Source organism: Myxine glutinosa, chromosome 8, assembly GCF_964187855.1.
Source record: "Myxine glutinosa chromosome 8, kmMyxGlut1.1, whole genome shotgun sequence".
NCBI lineage: Eukaryota > Metazoa > Chordata > Myxini > Myxiniformes > Myxinidae > Myxine > Myxine glutinosa.
In genome coordinates this window covers 27304998-27327676 of record NC_136268.1, presented here as the reverse complement: position 1 = coordinate 27327676, position 22679 = coordinate 27304998, and the positions used below count along the sequence as shown (strand labels likewise).

Genomic DNA, 22679 nt, shown 5'->3' with positions numbered 1-22679 from the left:
TCTCAACAGGCTTTACAGCAGGCTTTGTGCTTTCTGGGATGTCCTCTCCTTGGATGTTCTCTATGTTCTCTTGGTCCAATCACTCCTCACCACCGACAACTCAACGCAACTAACGCAACCACTGACCACCACAACGCAACCACTGACGACCAAAACCACACAACTCAGCTCTGCTTCTTGGACCCTCTCTCTTCTCAATGGCTTGGGCTCCCTTTTCTCTCCCGGTAAAAGCTCATCTCTGCCAAAGCTTGTCTCAGCTTCTCTTTTGGGAGCGTCGCGCTGCGGATTTTAGCTGCGGTCACGCCTGCTCATTCCCTCCTCTCAGCGCCTCTCTCTAAAAGCGCAGCCTCTTCTCATCTCAATGCTCAGTACTCATCTCTTTCTTCGTCAAAGCTCGACTGCTTGGGGAGCGTCGCGCTGCGGGTTATATAGGCCCCGCCCCTCAACCTTTGCGAACCTCCCCGATAGCTCTTCCTCCGCTCTCCCTAGCCAAACCCCTGGCTCATGGTTGGTCGAGTGGGGCTGGCTCACTCCTCCCCTCTATGACGAGGTGGAGACACGCCTTTCTTCTCCGACCCTGCCTCGTGGTCAATGGCGGTAATTGGAGCGGAGGTAGTTTCTAATCGGCGAAAAGGGGGAATGGAGGTTTTTTGGGAATGGGAATGAAGGGAATCTATCTCTTTCACTTGGTGCAATGGAGTACTTCTATTAATGGGAGACACAGCCTTACCCTAAAACACAGAATAAGATATAGCTATTGAACAGGGGTATTCTATGATTGGCTGTGGTGTGGATGCTTTATGGACTAATTATGGGATGCCCTTTGATCTTTACACAGCTCCGGAGGCAGGAGGCGCAGAATAACCAATAATAATAATTCACACAATAAAAAATATATATACAGTCCTCATATCCGCAACAATATATATGTATGTATGTATATATATATATATATATATATATATATATATATATATATATATATATATATATATATATATATATATATATATATATATATATATATATATATATATACACTGTATATATATATATATATATATATATATATATATATACTGAAACGCAAAAGAAACTTACCACCTTTAAAACCTTTAAATATCAACAATAACACTGCGTGTAGTAAATGTGTGAACTTATTTGTGGCCAATAGTGTCCTCACTGTCAGACAAAACGGTTACGGATGGTCACTTGAACCTTCAATGGTCACTTCATAGCACAGCTGTTGAACAGCCGTTTTGACTGTCAGTGATTAGCCAAGGGGTACGGGATGATTTTAATGAGCTGCACGTGATGTCTTGATATTGGCTTTAAAAAGGCCAGTGCAAAATGGGCATTTCAATCAACATGCCACGATTGTCAAGAGATCAACGGCAGCGTGCCCTGGGCATGCTGCAAGGCGGACTGAGCTACCGCCAGAAGACCATACAGAGGCCCCGTGATGACGGCTGCCCATCTCCGCAACCAACAGAGATGGTGCCAGCAGCATCAGCGGTGGACCTTGGCGCAGTGGAACGAGGTCGCTTTCAGCGATGAGTCAAGGTTCTGTGTGGACAGTCCTGATGGGCGTGAGCGTGTCTGGAGAAGAACTGGCGAGCGATATGCCGATTGTTGCGTGCGTCACGCCAACAGGTGGGGTGGCCCAAGTGTGATGGTGTGGGCCGCCATATCAGGCCGGTACAGGACGTCACTGGTGGTTGTGGAAGGGAATCTTAATGCCCAGCGGTATGTGGATAACATCCTGCGACCTCATCTGCTGCCATTCCTGCTAGATCACCCAGAACTGAGAACCTTTCAGCATGACAACGCTCGTCCCCATGCTGCTCGCTTTACCACTGCATTTCTCCAAGGCGAGAACATCAACACCATGCAGTGGCCTGCGCTCTCCCCTGACCTGAATCCCATAGAGCACCTGTGGGATGAGCTTGCGAGACGCGTAGTTGGCAGGGCCAGGACACGGGCTGAGCTGCTTCAGACATTGAGGACTGAGTGGGACAGAATCCAGCAGCAATCCATCCAAAGACTGGTAGGCAGTATACGCCGACGATGCACTGCCTGTATCCAAAACAATGGTGGCCACACACGCTATTGAAAGGGGACTGACATTGCACCCTGTGCTGTTCTGTACTGTAGAACAAACTGATGAGATGGTGTATCTTGGTCAAAAACTTGACATGTCATCAATAAAATGCCAATGTTTCAATTAGCAATTGTTGGTTTGTTTTATTTTGAACTGTTACAATTTTATTACATTTCAAACAAGTGGTAAGTTTCTGTAAGTTTCAAACAAGCTGCTGGCACCATCTCTGTCGGTTGCGGTGATGGGCAGCCGTCATCACGGGGCCTCTGTATGGTCTTCTGGCAGTCCGACCATAGTCATGCAGTCGTCTTCGTGCAGTATCATTGGAGATCCGTGGGTTTGCACGCCCCGGAGTTTCTGCCGCAGTGCGGGATGCTGGACGGAATCGATCCCGCAGGTGACTTCGGACCATCTGCCTGTCCTGCCTTGCAGTGGTGACTCTTGGCCTCCCTGATCGAGGTCTGTCATCTGCAGAGTTGTGGAGGGTGTCTCTGTCCACCAGGGCCGATATCGTCTGGTGTGAACAGCCAAGGCGACGTGCCACCTCACGGTAGCTCAGTCCGCCTTGCAGCATGCCCAGGGCACGCTGCCGTTGATCCCTTGACAATCGCGGCATGTTGATTGAAATGCCCATTTTGCACTGGCCTTTTTAAAGCCAATATCAAGACATCACGTGCAGCTCATTAAAATCATCCCGTACCCCTTGGCTAATCACTGACAGTCAAAACGGCTGTTCAACAGCTGTGCTATGAAGTGACCATTGAAGGTTCAAGTGACCATCCGTGACAGTTTTGTCTGACAGTGAGGACACTATTGTCCACAAATAAGTTCACACATTTACTACACGCAGTGTTATTGTTGATATTTAAAGGTTTCAAAGGTGGTAAGTTTCTTTTGCGTTTCAGTACATATATATATATATATTGTTACGGACGCGGTTTGATGTTATTTTTGACCGAGCGGTTGGTATGACCGCGATCGACCGAACAGTTATTCCCCGACTAGACCCCGATTCCACCCAGACGTTGACCAAATCGCGCTATGCTAAATCAATGATGGAAAGGACACAACGACTGGGATAGATGAAACGACGCAAGGGTACAGTTCTCAAGACCTCCGGAGGAGGGTATAATTACAGTGGTGGAGAAAAGGGGGTACATTACACGGCAGAGTGAGGTAAAAGACACAGAAGAGATGGGCACTTAAATACAATCTTATCTATTCCCGGACAGACCACAGACAAACGGAACAAGGCTGACTTACACAGGGATTGATGGCAGGAGGGACAGGTAGTTCGATGGCACAAGGTGCACCTTGGCTCGGGGACAGATAAAGCACGGTCCAGTCCAGAGATGCGGGGAGGCCTCACAGCGCTCGGAGGGTACGTCTTGCTTGCTCCAAGCTCAGCGCGCATCTGACGTCACCTCCCTCTTCCTGCGCATGCTCAGCGGGGAGTGACACGCCCTCGGCTGGTTGGCTCCGCCCCCCTGGGGCCGGTCCGCCGCTTCCATTGGTGCGGGGGTTACCAGGCTCCGCCCTTGACGAGGAGCTGACAGGGAGCCCCTATTTGGTAACCCCGTCGAGCACTATGTTCGATGGCGGCTCGTTGGGAAGGCCTCGTGCCCTCCCAACACCCCCTACCAACCAAGCCGGAGTGAGGACGCGCACTCCCTGTGCACGCCGCTGCCATTGCTGTTGTTGTTGTTGTTGTTGCTGAACCCTGAGGAAGAGCTGCGGGGAGGTATTGGGAGGTCCTAAACTTCCTAACGGTGCCATACAATCACATTCTGGTGCAACGAAGGGTCAGAATTAATGGAAACGAGTCCTTAACTGACATAGACTAAGAATAACTAGCAAGATGTCCTATAGTTGTCTACGTGAGATGCGGTGGACCTGGATGCGACATTTAATGGGGGAAATAGGGGAGGTCGGGTCTACAGAGTGTTGTTTACAGAAAATGGGACTAGGGAATGGGGGATTGGGGATAGTTGGGAAGTATTGAGGAAATAGGGGAATATTTACAAGCGGATATGGATGGATGCAAATCCCATATCCGCAACAATATATATATATATATATATATATATATATATATATATATATATATATATATATATATATATATATATATATATATATATATATATATATATATATATATATATATATATATATATATATATATATATATATACACAGGGTCCGTCAGGGAGGTGTGACGATTTTCAGAAAACTCGTACACAGTTATTTTTAGTCGAACTCGTACACAGTTAAACACAGTTATTAGTTATTTAATTTTTAGTCGAATTTGTATGCAACCAGGAGCCACTGGTTGCATACAAAATTATATATATATATATGCATATATATATATATATATATGTATATATATATATATATATATATATATATATATATATATATATATATATATATATATATATATATATATATATATATATATTATTTTGTATGCAACCAGTGGCTCCTGGTTGCATCATTGCTCAGAGTGCAGCTGTGCTGCTTATGGTACTGGAAACAGTGCCCCCTCTGTTTCCAGACAGCTGGTAATCATTTTGCCGACTCCGGAAGGATGACAGGCTGAGTCAACCCACCTGTTGTTATTTAAAAGGAACAACAGGGACTCAAACTCAAGGCCCTAAGTTCTCAAGTCACCCACGTTAACCGTTAAGCCAACACCAGGCTTTATGTATAGATAAACATGCATAGACTTCTACTTTGCTCTCCAATGCAAATAGTAAGTGATTCACAAACACCATATTTCACTCCCAGCGAGAGGGGTTATTAGCAGGTATTAGCAGGTATACAGTTCAAAATGCCTGGCTGTGAATTGGTGAGCCATCTTGAGCACTCTCACATTCAACCAACTGTCGTCATCAAAACAAAAATGTTAAAGGTCAGCAGATTACTATCCCTGATACTGTAGAATCAGATGTTTGTGTTGGTTGTGTGGAAACAATAATTCATTCACACTTGAAAGACAAGATCTGCAACAAACCAACTCACATTTGATCAAAAGGTAACTTATGTGGCCATTGCAATAGAGGTCCTGGAACGCAGAGCAAGGAAGATAATTTCTTGAAGACTGAGGTACACACTGAGAACTGGGTCTGGCATTCAGGCCAGATTTTTAGAGGAAGGAGATTGGTTGGAAAGTTCAAATGACAGATGTAGATAGCAAGGAGAAGCTGATATTTTGGACACTAACGCATTGCTGGAAAACATCCAAAGCATCAGCTTCTCGTTGTTTTACACGATGGTCAGCATGAGCATTCTCTCGATTCCATCAATTACAGAAACCATTTGCTTACTTGTAATAGGCAGTCATGGAAACCCCCATTGCCGCTGTTGTCTTTCCTCTTTTCAAACAGCCCGATCTCTTACTATCAGACTGGATTCCTGCCCAGTCACTCAACCATCGACATCCTATTACTCGTCTCTCAGCAATGTCGAAGGTCCCAAATATCAGAGTTCAGAACCATCTTTCTCGATATACCTCGGGCATTTGACACACCGGCATACAAGTTTTTCATACCTGGTTTTCCGATTTTCTCCACTCATACCCACTGCTTTGCTATCAATGGAACACTGTCCTCTCCTTGAGGCTGGCGTTCCGCAAGGCATCGTCTTGGGTCCACTCTCATTTCCTACAATACATCGGCGATCGCTCCAAAGCTTTGGTAACCCCTCTCTTCCTTTTTACAGACAACTCTCCAATGTATTCCATCCCACCGATAGTTCGACAGCAGCTGCTGATACCTGCTGATCTAGAATTGATAAAATGCTGGTTTGACAAATTGAATACGTCCTGCAATCCTAGGACATCTCAGTCAACCTGTCACTCCAGAAGTCACTCGACCAAATCCAGCTGTGTAAAGGTTGGGGAGCTTCCGCTTCGAGTCAGGAAGATGGTTCAAACCCGGCTCAGTCATACCAAAAACGTTCTTTTTTTAAATAGTACGAGCCGATTCCTTGCTTGATGCTCGGTATGAATTAAAAACAAGGATAGAGCACGGACAAACAACCATTACACAGGCTTGATGGGCCTAATGAGCCTCCTTATGCAGCAAAATTCCTTGGAAGGAAATTAATGTAAATTATAAGTACGAGCAGGGACCCGTGGAACTCTGTTCCATGGCAAACCCTCCCTTTGTTTGGGCAGTGTATAGGCAATTAGTGTAGTATTAATACGTCTATGCGGTACGATTTGTTATCTTCAACGATAAAAGTCCTTCTTGGCCATGGGAGATAACATCGTCGGTTCTGAAATAATACAGCACTTTAATAACTAGAACGCCACTCAGTAGAGCGCATACTCCCGCCGTGGGTCAAGTTGGAATAGTACAATTTCACAAATGTTTGAGGGAGTAGTTCAGTGACAACACAAGACAGACACTGCACAGATATATATTTAGAATATATAGAAGATAATGTTTAAAAAAAACAAGGCAATTTCACTTACATTTTCGGATTCAGCGTTCGATTCCATATAGGTGAGTGTATTTTGAGGCATGTGTGACTTCAAATAAAATTGTAAGCCAAGAAAAACGTTCGTTTCATTCCTTAGGGATACAACATGTAAAACTGGCCCAAACGTCAAAACAAAACTCGCTCATTTTAAGTCGTACAAGCTAATGCGACCACTCATTCTTCTGGGAAGAATCCCGTGCACATGCTGGTCACACTTATAACTCACCTAAGTCTTTATAAGTTCATCAAATACTGACACCGCGATTGACATTCGCAATTGACATTCGCTGAGGTAAATGCAGCGACTTGTATTTCATGATATATGAATGCATGAATGAATGATCGTATCTCTTCTGCGGTTTAAAAAAAAAGTTTTAAAGCATTATACGTATCAAACGACACATTTTATGAAACGGGGAAACCGAATACACACTTTGGTGAGTTTTAAAATGACAGAATATGTCTTTATTAGAAAAAAAAAAAAAAAAAAGAACCTTGAATACGACGCTGCTAACAAAATACACCGCTCTAACGCATAACCACGTAAACTACATTTACAACAAATATGAAAACTATTTTCATATCACAATGTTAAATATAGAGTATATAGAAGATAATGTTTAAAAAAAAATGAGCCCGATCTTCCAATGGTAAACAATCCTTCAAAAAATTCCTGAATCCGGATTAATATCCTGAGCTTCACCAAAAACTGATCAATTCTTCCTTATCCCAAGGGCAATCATCCCATCCCACCAACTTTCATCCAAATCCGTTCAGAACTTTTCCAGATATCTTGTTCACGAACACACACACACGAACACACACACACGAACACACACACACGAACACACACACACACACACACACGAACACACACACACGAACACACACACACACGAACACACACACACACACACGTATTACTCCCTCACGGGAGTAATGAACATTAGTACTGTGGCGGACACGAAAGCCCACTGGCGTGGTGACATCATTCCGCGCACCAAGTGGGCGGCGGCCACGCCCGAGAGAGAGGCGTGGCCTCAAGATATACACGGGGCGCGCGGCCCGGAGCAGCAGAGTGCTGCAGTTTGAGTACTTTCAATAAAGACTCTTTTATGAACCGCGTTGTCCGCTTGCTCCTTGCATAAGCATTAGCGCGCGCAGCATCGCGCTTCATATGGTGACCTCGACGTTGGATCTGCCGTAGCGATCCTTCCGAACACGACGCCATTGCAATGGCAAACAACAACGCAATGTCGATTAAACTTCCCGAATTTTGGGAGGCCCAGGCCGAAGTCTGGTTCGTCCAAGCCGAAGCCCAATTTCAGCTTCGGCGCCTCACCGGCGACGACACGCGCTACTGCCACGTCGTCGTCTCCCTCGGGCCCGGCACGGCCGCTCGAGTTGTGTCCGTCCTTCGCCACCCACCGGACGGCCACAAGTACGAGGCACTCAAGCGGCTACTCCTCGCGACGTTCGGCCTCACGGACGACGCACGGGCCGACCGCCTCCTGGATCTCCCCGAGCTCGGCGACACGCGCCCGTCGGTCCGAATGGACCATATGCTGTCACTGTTGGGCGACGAAGCCCCCGGTTCTCTATTCCGGGCGCTTTTCCGTCGCCAACTTCCAGCGCAGGTTCGCCTCGCGTTGGCCGGGACCGTGCTAACGGAACCCCGAGCATTGGCAGCCGAGGCGGACAGGTACTTCGCGGCTTCGGATACGCGGGCGAGAGTCGGTGCGGCCGTCACGGACCTCGAGGCTGATGCTGCTGATGATGCTGATCCACAGCATCAGCTTACACAGCATACGCAGCATGCTGATACGCACCTCGTGACCGCCGCCACGCCCCGCCCACCGCCGCGGCGAAAACCGCCACCGCGGGGAAAACCGCCAACTCCACCGGCGTGGCGGAGCCAGCCGCACTCCTCCAGCTCCACCACCTGGTGCTGGTTCCACGCCAAGTTCGGCCACGAGGCTCGGCAGTGTCATCCGCCATGCTCCTTCAACAGGTCGGGAAACGCCCGGGCCGGCGCTCAATAGTGGCGATGAGCGCCGGCCGTTCGAGCAGCCTGCTGTTCATAACGGACACCTTATCCGGGCGCCGTTACCTGTGCGACACGGGAGCGCAGGTGAGTGTCGTTCCCGCCGGTACGTCAGACAAGCACGCCGCGGGCGGGGGCCCCGCGCTGCTTGCCGCGAACGGGACGCCCATCCGTACGTACGGAAAACGCTGCCTCTCTCTGCGGTTCGGAGGGCAGGTTTTCCGATGGACGTTCATCACCGCCGACGTGCCCATGGCACTGCTTGGCGCGGACTTCCTGTGCGCTAATGGGCTCATGGTCGACGTAAAGCGGACGTCTTGTCCAGGCCGAGACGTTCAGCTCGCTCGCTTGTGCGCTGCCCAGCTCGTCGAGCAGCTCAACGAGCGGCTCGCCGAGCGGCTTGCCGAACGGTTCGGTTCCGGCCACGTTGATCTGTACGCTTCTGTCAGCGGACGAATTCACCCGCCTCCTCGCCGGCTTCCCGGCCCTCACGCGGCCCACCTTCTGGGCGGGGGCCGTCAAGCACGGGGTGGCCCATCACATCCCCACCGTCGGGCCACCGGTCTACGCCCGGGCACGCCGCCTCGAGCCGACGAAGCTGGCGGTGGCAAAAGCGGCGTTCGCTACCCTGGAGCGACTCGGCATCGTTCGGCGCTCGGAGAGTGCTTGGGCGTCGCCGCTGCACATCGTGCCGAAGCCCGGCGGGGGATGGCGACCGTGCGGGGACTATCGCCGTCTCAATGACGCCACCACTCCCGACAGCTACCCCGTCCCCCACATTCAGGACTTTTCCGCCCGTTTGGCGGGCATGTCCTTCTTCTCGAAGGTGGACCTCATACGCGGCTACCATCAGGTCCCCGTCAGGCCGCAGGACGTCCCGAAGACGGCGGTCATCATGCCATTCGGACTCTTCGAGTTCCTGCGGATGCCCTTCGGTCTGAAGAATGCAGCTCAGGCGTTCCAGCGACTGATGGACAGCGTCCTGCGCGACTTGGATTTTGTCTACGTCTACCTGGACGATATCCTCGTCGCCAGCGCGTCTCGCGAAGAGCACCTACGCCACCTCCGCACGCTCTTCGAACGCCTGGGCCAACATGGCCTGATTGTGAACCCCGCAAAGTGCCGGTTCGGCGTCGCCGTAATCGATTTTCTGGGGCACCGTGTGACCAGGCAGGGAGCCGTCCCCCTGCCGGCCAAGGTGGAGGCGGTGAAGGGGTTTCCGCACCCCCTGCACGATCAGAGGGCTGCAGGAGTTCCTGGGCATGGTGAACTTTTACCATCGGTTCCTGCCCCGTATCGCCCAGCTCCTGCGCCCCCTGCACGAAGCTCTCCGAGGTAAGCCGGGCAGAGGCAACATTACCTGGACCGAGCAGATTGACACGGCGTTCACGGGCGCGAAGCTCGCCTTGGCTAATGCCACCATGCTCACGCACCCGGCGCCCGATGCACCGATCGCCCTCACCACCGACGCCTCGGACTACGCGGTGGGCGCGGTGCACGAGCAATGGGTGCGTGGAGCTTCGCAACCGCTGGCGTTCTTTAGCCGGCAGCTTCGCCAGCCCGAACGCCGTTACAGTACCTTCGACCGCGAGTTGCTCGGGCTTCACTTGGCGGTCAGGCACTTCCGCCATCTGCTCGAGGGCCGTGCATTCACAGCCTTCGTCGACCACAAGCCGCTGATCTTCGCGATGGGCAAGGTCACCGAGCCGTGGTCGGCCCGGCAGCAGCGTCACCTTTCGGCCGTGTGCGAGTACACGACGGACATCCGGCACGTCGCGGGGAAGGACAACCCGGTGGCGGATTGCCTTTCCCGGGCCGTCGCCCATGCAGTCCACCTCGGCATCGACTATGCCCGGATGGCAGCGGACCAGGCCGCTGACCCCGATGTCCAGGCCTTGCGGACCGCCGTCACGGGCCTCCGCGTCACCGAGGTGCCGTTCGACGGCGCGGGCGCGGCCCTCTTGTGCGACGTCTCCCTCGGGCGGCCTCGCCCCATCGTGCCCGCGGGCTGGCAGCGCCAGGTGTTTGACGCCATCCACGGCCTGTCCCACCCGGGCGCGAGGGCCTCCCAAAGGTTGATCGCCGACAAGTTCGTCTGGCATGGCCTCCGGAAGGCTGTCCGCGGCTGGGCCAGGACATGCCTCGCGTGCCAGCGCGCCAAGGTGCACCGGCACACCCAGGCCCCGTTGGCCCCGTTCACGGTGCCGGAACGCCGGTTTGACCACGTCCACGTGGACCTGGTGGGACCTCTGCCTCCCTCGCGGGGTTTCACCCACGTCCTCACCATGGTGGACCGCACCACCCGGTGGCCGGAGGCCGTGCCCTTGGCGTCGACGACGGCGGCGGACGTCGCGCAGGCTTTCATCGCCACCTGGGTCGCCCGGTTCGGCGCCCCCTCAGACATCTCGTCCGACCGCGGCCCCCAGTTCACCTCGGAGCTCTGGGGGGCGGTCGCGCAGGGGCTCGGGGTCCGGCTGCACCGAACCACGGCCTACCACCCCCAGGCTAACGGCCTGTGTGAGCGATTTCACCGCTCATTGAAGGCCGCGCTCCGGGCCACCCTCCGCGACGGCGGCTGGGTCGACAGGCTCCCCTGGGTCCTGCTGGGCCTCCGGACGGCGCCCAAGGAGGATCTGCGCGCATCCGCGGCGGAGTTGGTCTTCGGGCAACCGCTGCGGGTGCCGGGCGAGTTCCTCCCCGACTCCACGGCACCATGGTCCGCGGCACAGCAGCGCTCCGCTCTGCAAGAGACCGCCCAGAGGTTCGCCCCGGTGCCAACGGCATGCCACGGGCACCCACCGACGCACGTCGCCCCGGAGCTTTGCACGGCGGAGTACGTCTTCGTCCGCCACGATGCCCACCGGACACCACTGCGGCCCCCGTACGACAGGCCTTTCCGCGTGCTAGAGACCGGGGCGAAGCACTTCACCCTGGACATCGGCGGTACTCCTGACCGCGTTTCTGTTGACCGCCTCAAGCCGGCCCACCTCGACGTGGACCATCCACCGCCAGTGGCCCGACCCCCGCGTCGGGGCCGCCCCCCTGCGGGCGGACCCCCGGCACCGCCCAGCCCCGCCGCCCCCCGGTCCTGCACCCATCCCAGGGGCAGCCAGAGGCATCCCACCTGGCATCCCTGCACCCCGGACGCCGCCGATCGCCAGGGGGCGCTTCGGCCGGGTCACCCGTTTGCCCCGCAAACTGGCCCTCCAGGTGCGCGGGAATTCTGGGGGGGCGCGTGTGGCGGACACGAAAGCCCACTGGCGTGGTGACATCATTCGCGCACCAAGTGGGCGGCGGCCACGCCCGAGAGAGAGGCGTGGCCTCAAGATATACACGGGGCGCGCAGCCCGGAGCAGCAGAGTGCTGCAGTTTGAGTACTTTCAATAAAGACTCTTTTATGAACCGCGTTGTCTGCTTGCTCCTTGCGTAAGCATTAGCGCGCGCAGCATCGCGCTTCAGTACAGTATTATTGGCCTATACGTACTGTGTCGTTGGAAGACCCATGACAGGTATGCTTTCAATATGATATTAACAATCGCTTTGTGTTTCACACTGAATGAAAAACGTCAAGGGAGAGCATGCAGATTGTGATATATGACAAGTTTGACCGCTTCGACGATGTGTTCAGCCTGAACGGCATATAAATTAAAATGGTGGTCGGTGGAGTCAGCCGTCGTACGCCGTAATGACATCATAGACGTAATGGCGTAGCATGGTAGACGGACAAAAAACTGCTGCGACTTGTATTTCATGATATATGAATGAATGAATGAATGATCGTTTTAAGGCCATTTCCCCCGCTAGAGCAGGGGTTAGCCTTGCGGGCCCCATGACAATCATGGTTCCCTGTTTGAGGCAATGTTTTTATGGCCGGATGCCCTTCCTGGCGTCAACCCTTAGTCGCCTCTTACGATGCGCAGGGATACGGTGTACCTATTCTAAACCGGGGTACACACCGGGATCATTCATCCCAGCAAGCTGGTACTCAATTTGCCGACCTCGGAAGGATGACAGGCTGAGTCAACCCCCCTGGTGTTAATTTTGCGATCGACCGGGATTCGAACACAGGATCCGAGGATCCCAAGCCAGCACCCTAACCGCTAAGCCAACACCAGGCATGATATATGTGATAATATAAGATCATGTACGACATTTCACCCTATCAGGAAGCGAACAATGTAATAAAACCATCAAAAATCGACTTTTCTAAATTTCGTGACCTTGTGACCTTGACTTTGGGGCGAAAATGGAAAATCGAGCTCCGTGGGGCTAGACACGTGACATTGCCCTAACCAAATATCGAAACCCCTGTCAGATTCCACCGAACCCCTCGGAGAAGATGTAGCTTGAACTCGATTACCCCCTAAAAATACATCTTTTTCGGGGGTGGCTCCGCCCACAATGGGCGCAATACGCCCACTCTACGCAGGACACAACTAGATCATGGTATCAACCTTCCACCCAAGTTTCATCAAGATCGGATGATATCATCGGGTAGTTATGCTGCGGACGCACGCACGCACGCACGCACGCACACACACACACACACACACACACACACACACACACACACACACACACACACACACACACACACACACACACACACACACACACACACACACACACACACACACACACACACACACACACACACACACACCCGAATGCATTACTCCCTGGCGGGAGTAATTATAATCACCGGATCCGAATCCGGATCTTCAACAAAATCTAATCATTTAGTCCATGTCACAAACACTAGCTCTCTGCCAAATTTCGTCCACAACTTTCTGAGATATCTTGTTCGCAAACAAACACACAAACAAAGACAGACAGACAGACAGAAGGTTGAAAACATAACCTCCATCCACCTTTGGTGGCGCAGGTAATAAAAAAACAAAACATGTAGACTGTAGAGCTGAGGCACCTTTCTTCGAGATAACTGAACCGGTTAAAATGCTAAATTAGCGCCAGTTCAACACTGATAGATCGACACCACAGTCATGATTCCACAGTCAAAGCCAAAACCACAACCACAGTCAAAGACGCAGTTAACTCCAGCAAAGGTTTTGGTCAGTCACAAAGTCATGCTCCAGTCAAAGCCACAGCCACACTCTTGGTCAGTCATAGTCATGGCCCAGCCAAAGCAACAGCCACAATGTTGGTCAGTCATAGTCATGGCCCAGCCAAAGCAACAGCCACAATGTTGGTCAGTCATAGTCATGGTCACAGCCAAATCCACAATCTTGGTCAGTCATAGTCATGGCCCAGCCAAAGCAACAGCCACAATCTTGGTCAGTCATAGTCATGGTCACAGCCAAAGCCACAACCTTGGTCAGTCATAGTCATGGTCCAACCAAAGCAACAGTCACAGTTACAATCTCGGTCAGTCATAGTCATGGTCCAGCCAAAGCAGCAGTCACAGTTACAATCTCAGTCAGTCATAGTCATGGTCCAGCCAAAGCCATAGCCACACTCTTGGTCAGTCACAGTTATGGTCACAGCCAAAGCCACAATATTGGTCAGTCAGTCATGGTCCAGCCAAAGCAACAGCCACACTCTTGGTCAGTCATAGTCATGGCCCAGCCAAAATCTTGGTCAGTCATAGTCATGGTCATAGCCAAAGCCACAACCTTGGTCAGTCATAGTCATGGTCATCGCCAAAGCCACAACCTTGGTCAGTCATAGTCATGGTCCAACCAAAGCAACAGTCACAGTTACAATCTCGGTCAGTCATAGTCATGGTCCAGCCAAAGCAGCAGTCACAGTTACAATCTCAGTCAGTCATAGTCATGGTCCGGCCAAAGCCATAGCCACACTCTTGGTCAGTCACAGTTATGGTCACAGCCAAAGCCACAATATTGGTCAGTCAGGCATGGTCCAGCCAAAGCAACAGTCACAGTTACAATCTCGGTCAGTCATGGTCCAGCCAAAGCCACAGCCACAATCTTGGTCAGTCACAGTTATGGTCACAGCCAAAGCCACAATATTGGTCAGTCAGTCATGGTCCAGCCAAAGCAAGTCGCAGTTACAATCTCGGTCAGTCATGGTCCAGCCAAAGCCACAGCCACAATCTTGGTCAGTCATAGTCATGGTCCAGCCAAAGCCACAGTCACAGTCACAGTCACGATCTTGGTCAGTCATAGTCATGGTCACAGCCAAAGCCACAATGTCAGTCAGTCATAGTCATGGTCACAGCCAAAGCCACAACCTTGGTCAGTCATAGTCATGGTCCAGCCAAAGCCACAGCCACAATATTGGTCAGTCATAGTCATGGTCCAGCCAAAGCAGCAGTCACAGTTACAATCTCAGTCAGTCATAGTCATGGTCCAGCCAAAGCCATAGCCACATTCTTGGTCAGTCACAGTTATGGTCACAGCCAAAGCCACAATATTGGTCAGTCAGTCATGGTCCAGCCAAAGCAACAGTCGCAGTTACAATCTCGGTCAGTCATAGTCATGGTCCAGCCAAAGCCACAGCCACAATCTTGGTCAGTCATAGTCATGGTCCAGCCAAAGCCACAGTCACAGTCACGATCTTGGTCAGTCATAGTCATGGTCACAGCCACAGCCACAATCGTGGTCAGTCATAGTCATGGTCACACCCACAGTAATATACTGTAGAGTGTAGTCACATGTGTCCCGCACATTGTCCCAAAAAGCCGTTAATAATAATCTTAATCGAGATCAGTTAGCTTAATTGGAAGTCGTACTCGACGGCTCTCTCACCTGGCCAAGCTTCGGAAATCCACAAAAGAGAAGACATGAAGGAGCGGATCCACAGGTAACAGGTGGATACACATCGGCACAGGTAAACCCGCCATTTTCCTACGAACGCACTGTTCAATATTATTTATCCATTTCCTGCATCGTCACAGAATGCTTAGGTTAGACGTGCGTTCACAACTGACGAATACTTAATCACGATTTGTATTCCGCCGCATTGGCCGCATCGATAAAGGGTAGAAAGTACCAGCTAAGCTGATCACCGATTAATGTACACTATCTTTTGTAATTCCAAAAAAAAAAAAATTAAAAAAAATATATAAGGGGCTTAATATTCATTACTCGAAAGTATGCTATAATACAGCTGCAAAGCGTAAGGACGTCAGTTTTTATGAAATAACTACCCTTTTCGAGCATTTATTACCTTTTACTCAATCGTTTTTAATCTTCTTGCTTTATGTTAAGTATGCCTCTTTAACAAATAGTGTTAACGGTTCCTTCATATTCCAACAGCAGAATGAACATAAGCATTGACAATGATTGAAGAGGAAGCAAAAAAAAAAAAAAGCCTAATCTCTGCTTCTACTTATACCGCCTAGGCTAACAGACACGCATCATTAGCAAGCGGAGACAGAATGAATAAGGGATTCGTAAAGTGACTCGTTTGACTGTTTGGAGCATAGTGGAGAACTATAGTTATATGCCAAAACAAAGACGAGAATACATATCTTCCAATATGTATTTTTAGTTATAAACACTTAAATTATGCATGCAATTTGATTATATATATATAAATTATATTATAAACACATTATTACATAAGTTATAAGTTATAAACACATATAAACATTACATTGTAGTGGTTACCCTATTCACATGTCGCGGTTACCTGATTCACTTGTCGCGGTTAACTTATCCGCATGTGATGGTTCATGGTTGCCATTACGATGGGTTTGGTCTAACCCACGCACACGGGCTTTTGGTTGTGTCGTCGTGACGCACGCGCGGCTGTTGGAGCCACGCCCTCCGAAGAGGGTTCTTGGTTTTATATAAGCCGTTACGACTTCCGTTCGCTAGCAGTTGCTGGAGATTTCTGTACAATAAACAACCTTTTGTACCCAACGAAATGGCCTCTTCTTATCGTCTTCGGCAACCGCTAAACTGGTGACCCCGTTGCCCCCGAACGTATTCGGGGGCCAAATGAACACGGCAGGATTTCCATTTCTTCCACAAGACCTAAACTCGAACTGCCGGAGTTTTAGCAACTACGAGCGGCCATGTGGTTCACGCATCGCGCTCGGTTCCTCCTCTACGACTAGAGAGGCGAACTAGAGAGGTGAACCGCGGTGGCCGAACCGAGCGCTGCTACCACATGGTGGAAGCGGGTGTCGTCGGCCGTGATGCCTCGCAGGGCGAACAGGGAATCCGCCTGTGCGAACCAAACCGCCGCGTGAGCCTCCCAGAAGGTAGGCAGTTTAAGGGCGACGGCCGTGTCCATGTCGGTAGGTCACCAATGAAGGAGCTGGGGCTCCCACGTCGATCGGAAGAATGGACGCGACAAAAAGCTGGAATTCATCCGAGTTGCTTTAATCAAACCAAACACTCAGGCACTCTGAAAAGCCCGTTTATCGGGCAGCAATATATATACAAATTATCCCGGAGCGTTTGCCCAGGAAAGGCGAGAGGGGGCGTGGCCCAGCGTCCTGGCTGCGGCCTGGCAAGTTGAGGGCGAGCCTGCCCGGGCATGCCCGGGCATGCCCGGGCGTCCCGACCGAGGCCTGACAAGTTGAGCGCGGGCCTGCCCGGGCGTCCTGGACGAGCCCGGCATGGTGATCGCTCCGCGTCCTTGATAGGTGCAAGGCGATTGTGAAAACCCAGCGGTAGCCGCTACACACGTCCCCCCAGAATCGACTTGCACCGGCAGGGTCAATTTGAGGGGGGTCCTGATGACCCGGCCGAAGCGACTCCTGGCGGGTCGTGGGAGGGGGTCCAGTGTGGTGGTGGGCGGTCGAGTGGGGGGCACCGTGGACGGGGGGCGGCCTCGCCGCAGTGGAAGGGCCACCCGTGGTGGGTGGTCGACGACCACGTGCGCCGGCTTGAGGCGGTCCACCGCAATCCGGTCCGACCTGCCGCCGATGTCGATGACGAACGACTTGTCGTCCCGTCGCAGCACCCGGAAGGGCCCGTCGTACGGCGGCCGGAGTGGCCCCCGATGTGCGTCGTGACGCACAAAAACATACTCCGCTGTGCGAAGTGCTGGGGGGACGTAGGACTGGGGGTCACCGTGGTGGGATGTTGGCACGGGGGCAAACCGTCGGGCGGCCTCCTGGAGGTCCGAGCGCTGGTGAGCTGCGGACCAGGGACTCGTAGCATCGGGCACGAATTCGCCCGGGACGCGAAGCGCCTGGCCATAGACAAGCTCGGCGGTGGATGCCTGGAGGTCCTCCTTGGGGGCCGTGCGGAGGCCCAAAAGGACCCACGGCAGCCGGTCGGCCCAACCGCCGTCTTGAAGGCCGGCCATGAGCGCGGCCTTCATGGAGCGGTGGAATCGCTCGCACAACCCGTTTGCTTGGGGGTGGTAGGCTGTAGTACGGTGGAGCTTGACCCCCAGGTTGCGGGCGACCGCGCCCCACAGCTCGGAGGTGAACTGTGGTCCACGGTCTGACGAGATGTCCGCCGGTGCGCCGAAGCGGGCAACCCAGGTGGCGATGAAAGCCTGCGCCACGTCGGCGGTGGTGGTGGAGATGAGGGGAACGGCCTCCGGCCACCTCGTGGTCCTGTCCACCATGGTGAGCAGGTGTGTGAACCCCCGTGACAGGGGAGGGGGCCCACCAGATCCACGTTGACGTGGTCGAAACGTCGTTCGGGCACGGTGAAAGGTGCCAGCGGGGCCTGGGTGTGTCGGTGGACCTTGGCCCGTTGGCAGGCCGTGCAGGTGCTGGTCCAATCGCGGACGTCCCGACGAAGGCCGTGCCAGACGAATCGCGCCGACACCAGCTTCTGGGAAGCTTTCCGGCCCGGGTGGGAAAGGCCGTGGAGGGAGGCGAAGATGCGGCGTTGCCAGGTGACGGGCACGATGGGGCGAGGCTGGCCTTGGGAGACGTCGCAGAGCAGGACAGTGTCCGCGAAGGGGATGTCGGCCAGGCGGAGGCCCGTGTCCGCCGCCCGGAGGGCTTGCACCGTGGTGTCGGTGGTTTGGTCCGCCGCCATAAGCGCAAAGTCCACGCCCAGGTGGACCGCGTTCGCGCTGGCCCGGGAAAGACAGTCGGCCACGGCGTTGTTTTTGCCGGCGACATGCCGGATGTCCGTGGTAAACTCCGACACGGCGGCGAGGTGGCGCTGTTGGCGGGCCGACCACGGCTCCGTGACCTTGGCCATGGCGTAAACCAACGGCTTGTGGTCGACGAATGCCGTGAAAGGTCGGCCCTCCAGGAGGTGGCGGAAATGGCGGACGGCCAGGTGTAGACCGAGGAGCTCCTGGTCAAACGTGCTGTATTTGAGCTCGTTCGGCCGGAGCTGCCGGCTGAAAAAAGCGAGTAGCTGCCAAACCCCGTTCACCCATTGCTCATGTACGGCGCCCACCGCGTAGTCGGAGGCATCCGTGGTGAGGGCGATGGGAGCGTTGAGCACCGGGTGAGCGAGCAGTGTTGCGTCGGCGAGGGCCCGCTTTGAGCTTTGGAAGGCTGCATCCATTGCTGCGGACCAGGCGATGTCGTGCTTGGCCGGCTTGCCCCGGAGGGCTTCGTAGAGGGGCCGCATGAGTTGAGCAGCGCGGGGCACGAAGCGGTGATAAAAATTCACCATTCCCAGGAATTCCTGCAGGGCCTTTATGGTGCGGGGACGCGGGAACGTGGTGATGGCCTCGACCTTGGTTGGCAGCGGCACGGCCCCGTTCTTGGTGATGTGGTGGCCCAAAAAATCAACGGCCGTCGTGCCGAAGTGGCATTTGGCCGGGTTGACGATGAGGCCGTGCTCGCTGAGGCGCCCGAACAGTGTTCGGAGGTGGAGGAGGTGCTCGGCCCGGGACGTGCTGGCGACGAGGATGTCGTCCAGGTAAACGAAAAGGAACGGCAGGTCACGCAGCACGCTGTCCATCAAGCGCTGGAACGCCTGAGCCACGTTCTTGAGACCAAACGGCATCCGCAAGAATTCGAATAAGCCGAACGGCGTGATGACTGCCGTTTTAGGGACGTCGGCCGCCCTGACAGGTACCTGGTGATATCCCCGTATGAGATCAATTTTCGAAAAAATGACCCGTCCCGCCAGACGGGCGGAGAAGTCTTGGATATGCGGGATCGGGTACCTGTCGGGGGTGGTAGCGTCATTGAGACGGCGGTAGTCGCCACACGGGCGCCATCCACCCCCCGGCTTTGGCACGATGTGCAGTGGCGAGGCCCACGCGCTATCGGAGCGCCGCACGATGCCGAGGTGCTCCAACGCGTCGAATTCGGCCTTCGCCACGGCGAGCATGGCTGGGTCGAGGCGGCAGGCCCTGGCGTAGACCGGCGGGCCCGTGGTTGGTATGTGGTGCTCGATCCCATGCCGTACTGCGACGGCCGAAAACGTCGGCCGCGTGAGGGCCGGGAACTCCGTGAGCAGGCGAGCAAACTCGTTCGCCGCCGGGACGGCGCATGCCAGCTCGGTCGGCGCGGAGCTGCTCAATGTGCATACCAGGGAGCTGAAGGTTTCGGCGTTGATTAAACGACGCCGTTGGACGTCCACCAGCAGTCCGTGTGCGCAGAGGAAGTCGGCGCCTAGCAGAGCCATGGGCACGTTTGCGGTTACGAACGTCCAAGCAAAGCGTTGGCCGCCGAAGCAGAGGGTGACGTTGCGCGGGCCGAAGGTGCGGATGGTCGATCCGTTGGCCGCAACCAAGGAGGGGCCGCAAACCGCGGATTGCCTGTCCTGGTCAGAGGCGGGTATGACGCTCAGTTGGGCGCCGGTGTCGCACAGGAAGCGCCGTCCGGACGCTTTATCCGTGATGAACAGTAAGTTGCCCGTGTGGCCGGCGCTCATGGCTGGTAATGAACGCCGGCCCGGCCGTTTCCCGGCCTGCCGAAGGTGCACGGGGGTCGGCATGTCCGGGCCTTCTGTCCGAACCTGGCATGATAGTAACACCATGCTTGGTCAGGTGGAGGCCCCGGTCGTCGTGCTGGAGGTGGTCGGCTCGGTGTAGCGGCCGCCAATTGCGTCGGCAGTTCGGTCGTCGACCGTGCCGGGTGCTCGGGCGCCATGGGTGTTGCGTCGGACGGCGGTGGGTCCCATGTCGCCGCTGCGATGCGCTGTCCTGCGGCGGAGATCTTGTCGGCTTCTCTGGCAAGGGCCCGGGGATCTGTGATCGTCGTGCTTGCCAGGGCGAGGCATACCGGGTTAGACAGCTGACGGAGGAACAGCTCCCGGAACAGGAATGCCGGAGAGTGCTCGCCGAGCAGTGAAAGCATGTAGTCCATTCGCTCGGAAGGGCGCGTGTCGCCGAGCTCGGGCAGGTCGAGCAGGCGCCGTGCGCGTTCCGCCGATGGGAGGGCGAAAGCGTCGAGGAGAAGCTTCTTAATCGCGCCGTATTTGTCAGCGGCTGGCCGGCTCTCGAGGAGGCTCAGGGCGCGGGCCGCGGTGGCCGAACCGAGCGCTGCTACCACATGGTGGAAGCGGGTGTCGTCGGCCGTGATGCCTCGCAGGGCGAACAGGGAATCCGCCTGTGCGAACCTAACCGCCGCGTGAGCCTCCCAGAAGGTAGGCAGTTTAAGGGCGACTGCCATGTCCATGTCGGTAGGTCACCAATGAAGGAGCTGGGGCTCCCACGTCGATCGGAAGAATGGACGCGACAAAAAGCTGGAATTCATCCGAGTTGCTTTAATCAAACCAAACACTCAGGCACTCTGAAAAGCCCGTTTATCGGGCAGCAATATATATACAAATTATCCCGGAGCGTTTGCCCAGGAAAGGCGAGAGGGGGCGTGGCCCAGCGTCCTGGCTGCGGCCTGGCAAGTTGAGGGCGAGCCTGCCCGGGCGTCCTGGACGAGCCCGGCATGGTGATCGCTCCGCGTCCTTGATAGGTGCAAGGCGATTGTGAAAACCCAGCGGTAGCCGCTACAAGAATACATATCTTCCAATATGTCTTTTTAGTTATAAACACTTAAATTATGCATGCAATTTGATTATATAATTATAAATTATATTATAAACACATTATTACATAAGTTATAAGTTATAAACACATATAAACATTACATTGTAGTGGTTACCCTATTCACATGTCGCGGTTACCTGATTCACTTGTCGCGGTTAACTTATCCGCATGTGACGGTTGCCATTACGATGGGTTTGGTCTAACCCACGCACACAAGCTTTTGGTTGTGTCGTCGTGACGCAAGCTCGGCTGTTGGAGCCACGCCCTCCGAAGAGGGTTCTTGGTTTTATATAAGCCGTTACGACTTCCGTTCGCTAGCAGTTGCTGGAGATTTCTGTACAATAAACAACCTTTTGTACCCAACGAAATGGCCTCTTCTTATCGTCTTCGGCAACCGCTAAACTGGTGACCCCGTTGCCCCCGAACGTATTCGGGGGCCAAATGAACACGGCAGGATTTCCATTTCTTCCACAAGACCTACACTCGAACTGCCGGAGTTTTAGCAACTACGAGCGGCCATGTGGTTCGCGCATCGCGCTCGGTTCCTCCTCTACGACTAGAGAGGCGAACCAGCTCCGGGACCCTCCGAAGGAACGCCGTTACGGGGCGTTGGCGGCACGGCTACGTCGTCGCCTTCGCGCACACAGGCCGAGTACTGCTGCTCGTCGCCTCTGCGCACACAGGCCGGGCACGGCTACTTCGTCGCCTTCGCGCACACAGGCCGAGCACCGCTGCTCGTCGCCTCCGCGCACACAGGCCGAGTACTGCTGCCCGTCGCCTTCGCGCACACAGGCCGAGTACTGCTACTTCGTCGCCTACGCGCACACAGGTCGAGTACTGCTGCTCGCCACTCCTACTACTGCTCCTACGGCGGATCCCGAGGCTGATGCTCCTGCAACTACAGCTACTACCGCTGCTCATCTCTTGCGCACGCACGGCTGCTTTGTTACCTTCGCGCGCACTGGCGCCTCGTTGTCTTCGCGCGCACTGCTGCTCGCCACTCCCGCAATTCCTACTGCTGCAACTACAACTGCTACCGCTGCTTAGCACCCGCGGCCCGGCTCTGTTCCACCCGCGGCCCGGCTCTGTTCCACCCGCGGCCCGGCTCTGTTCCACCCGCGGCCCGGCTCTGTTCCACCCGCGAACTACGTACACGCCTGTGGCGTGCCTTCTGGGGGGGCGCATGTAGTG

General features: G+C 54.1%; 1 protein-coding gene across 1 annotated transcript in view; it reads right to left on the bottom strand.

Moving 5' to 3' along the window:
* FBXO3 (F-box protein 3) overlaps window positions 1-15591 on the bottom strand; it is a 344255-nt gene extending 328664 nt beyond the window's left edge. The window contains exon 1 of the mRNA XM_078783944.1: window positions 15365-15591. Within this exon, the coding sequence (XP_078640070.1) occupies window positions 15365-15459 (95 nt within the window). The 5' untranslated portion in view covers window positions 15460-15591. The remainder of the gene's footprint in view (window positions 1-15364) is intronic.
* Between the last annotated feature and the right edge of the window lie 7088 nt (window positions 15592-22679).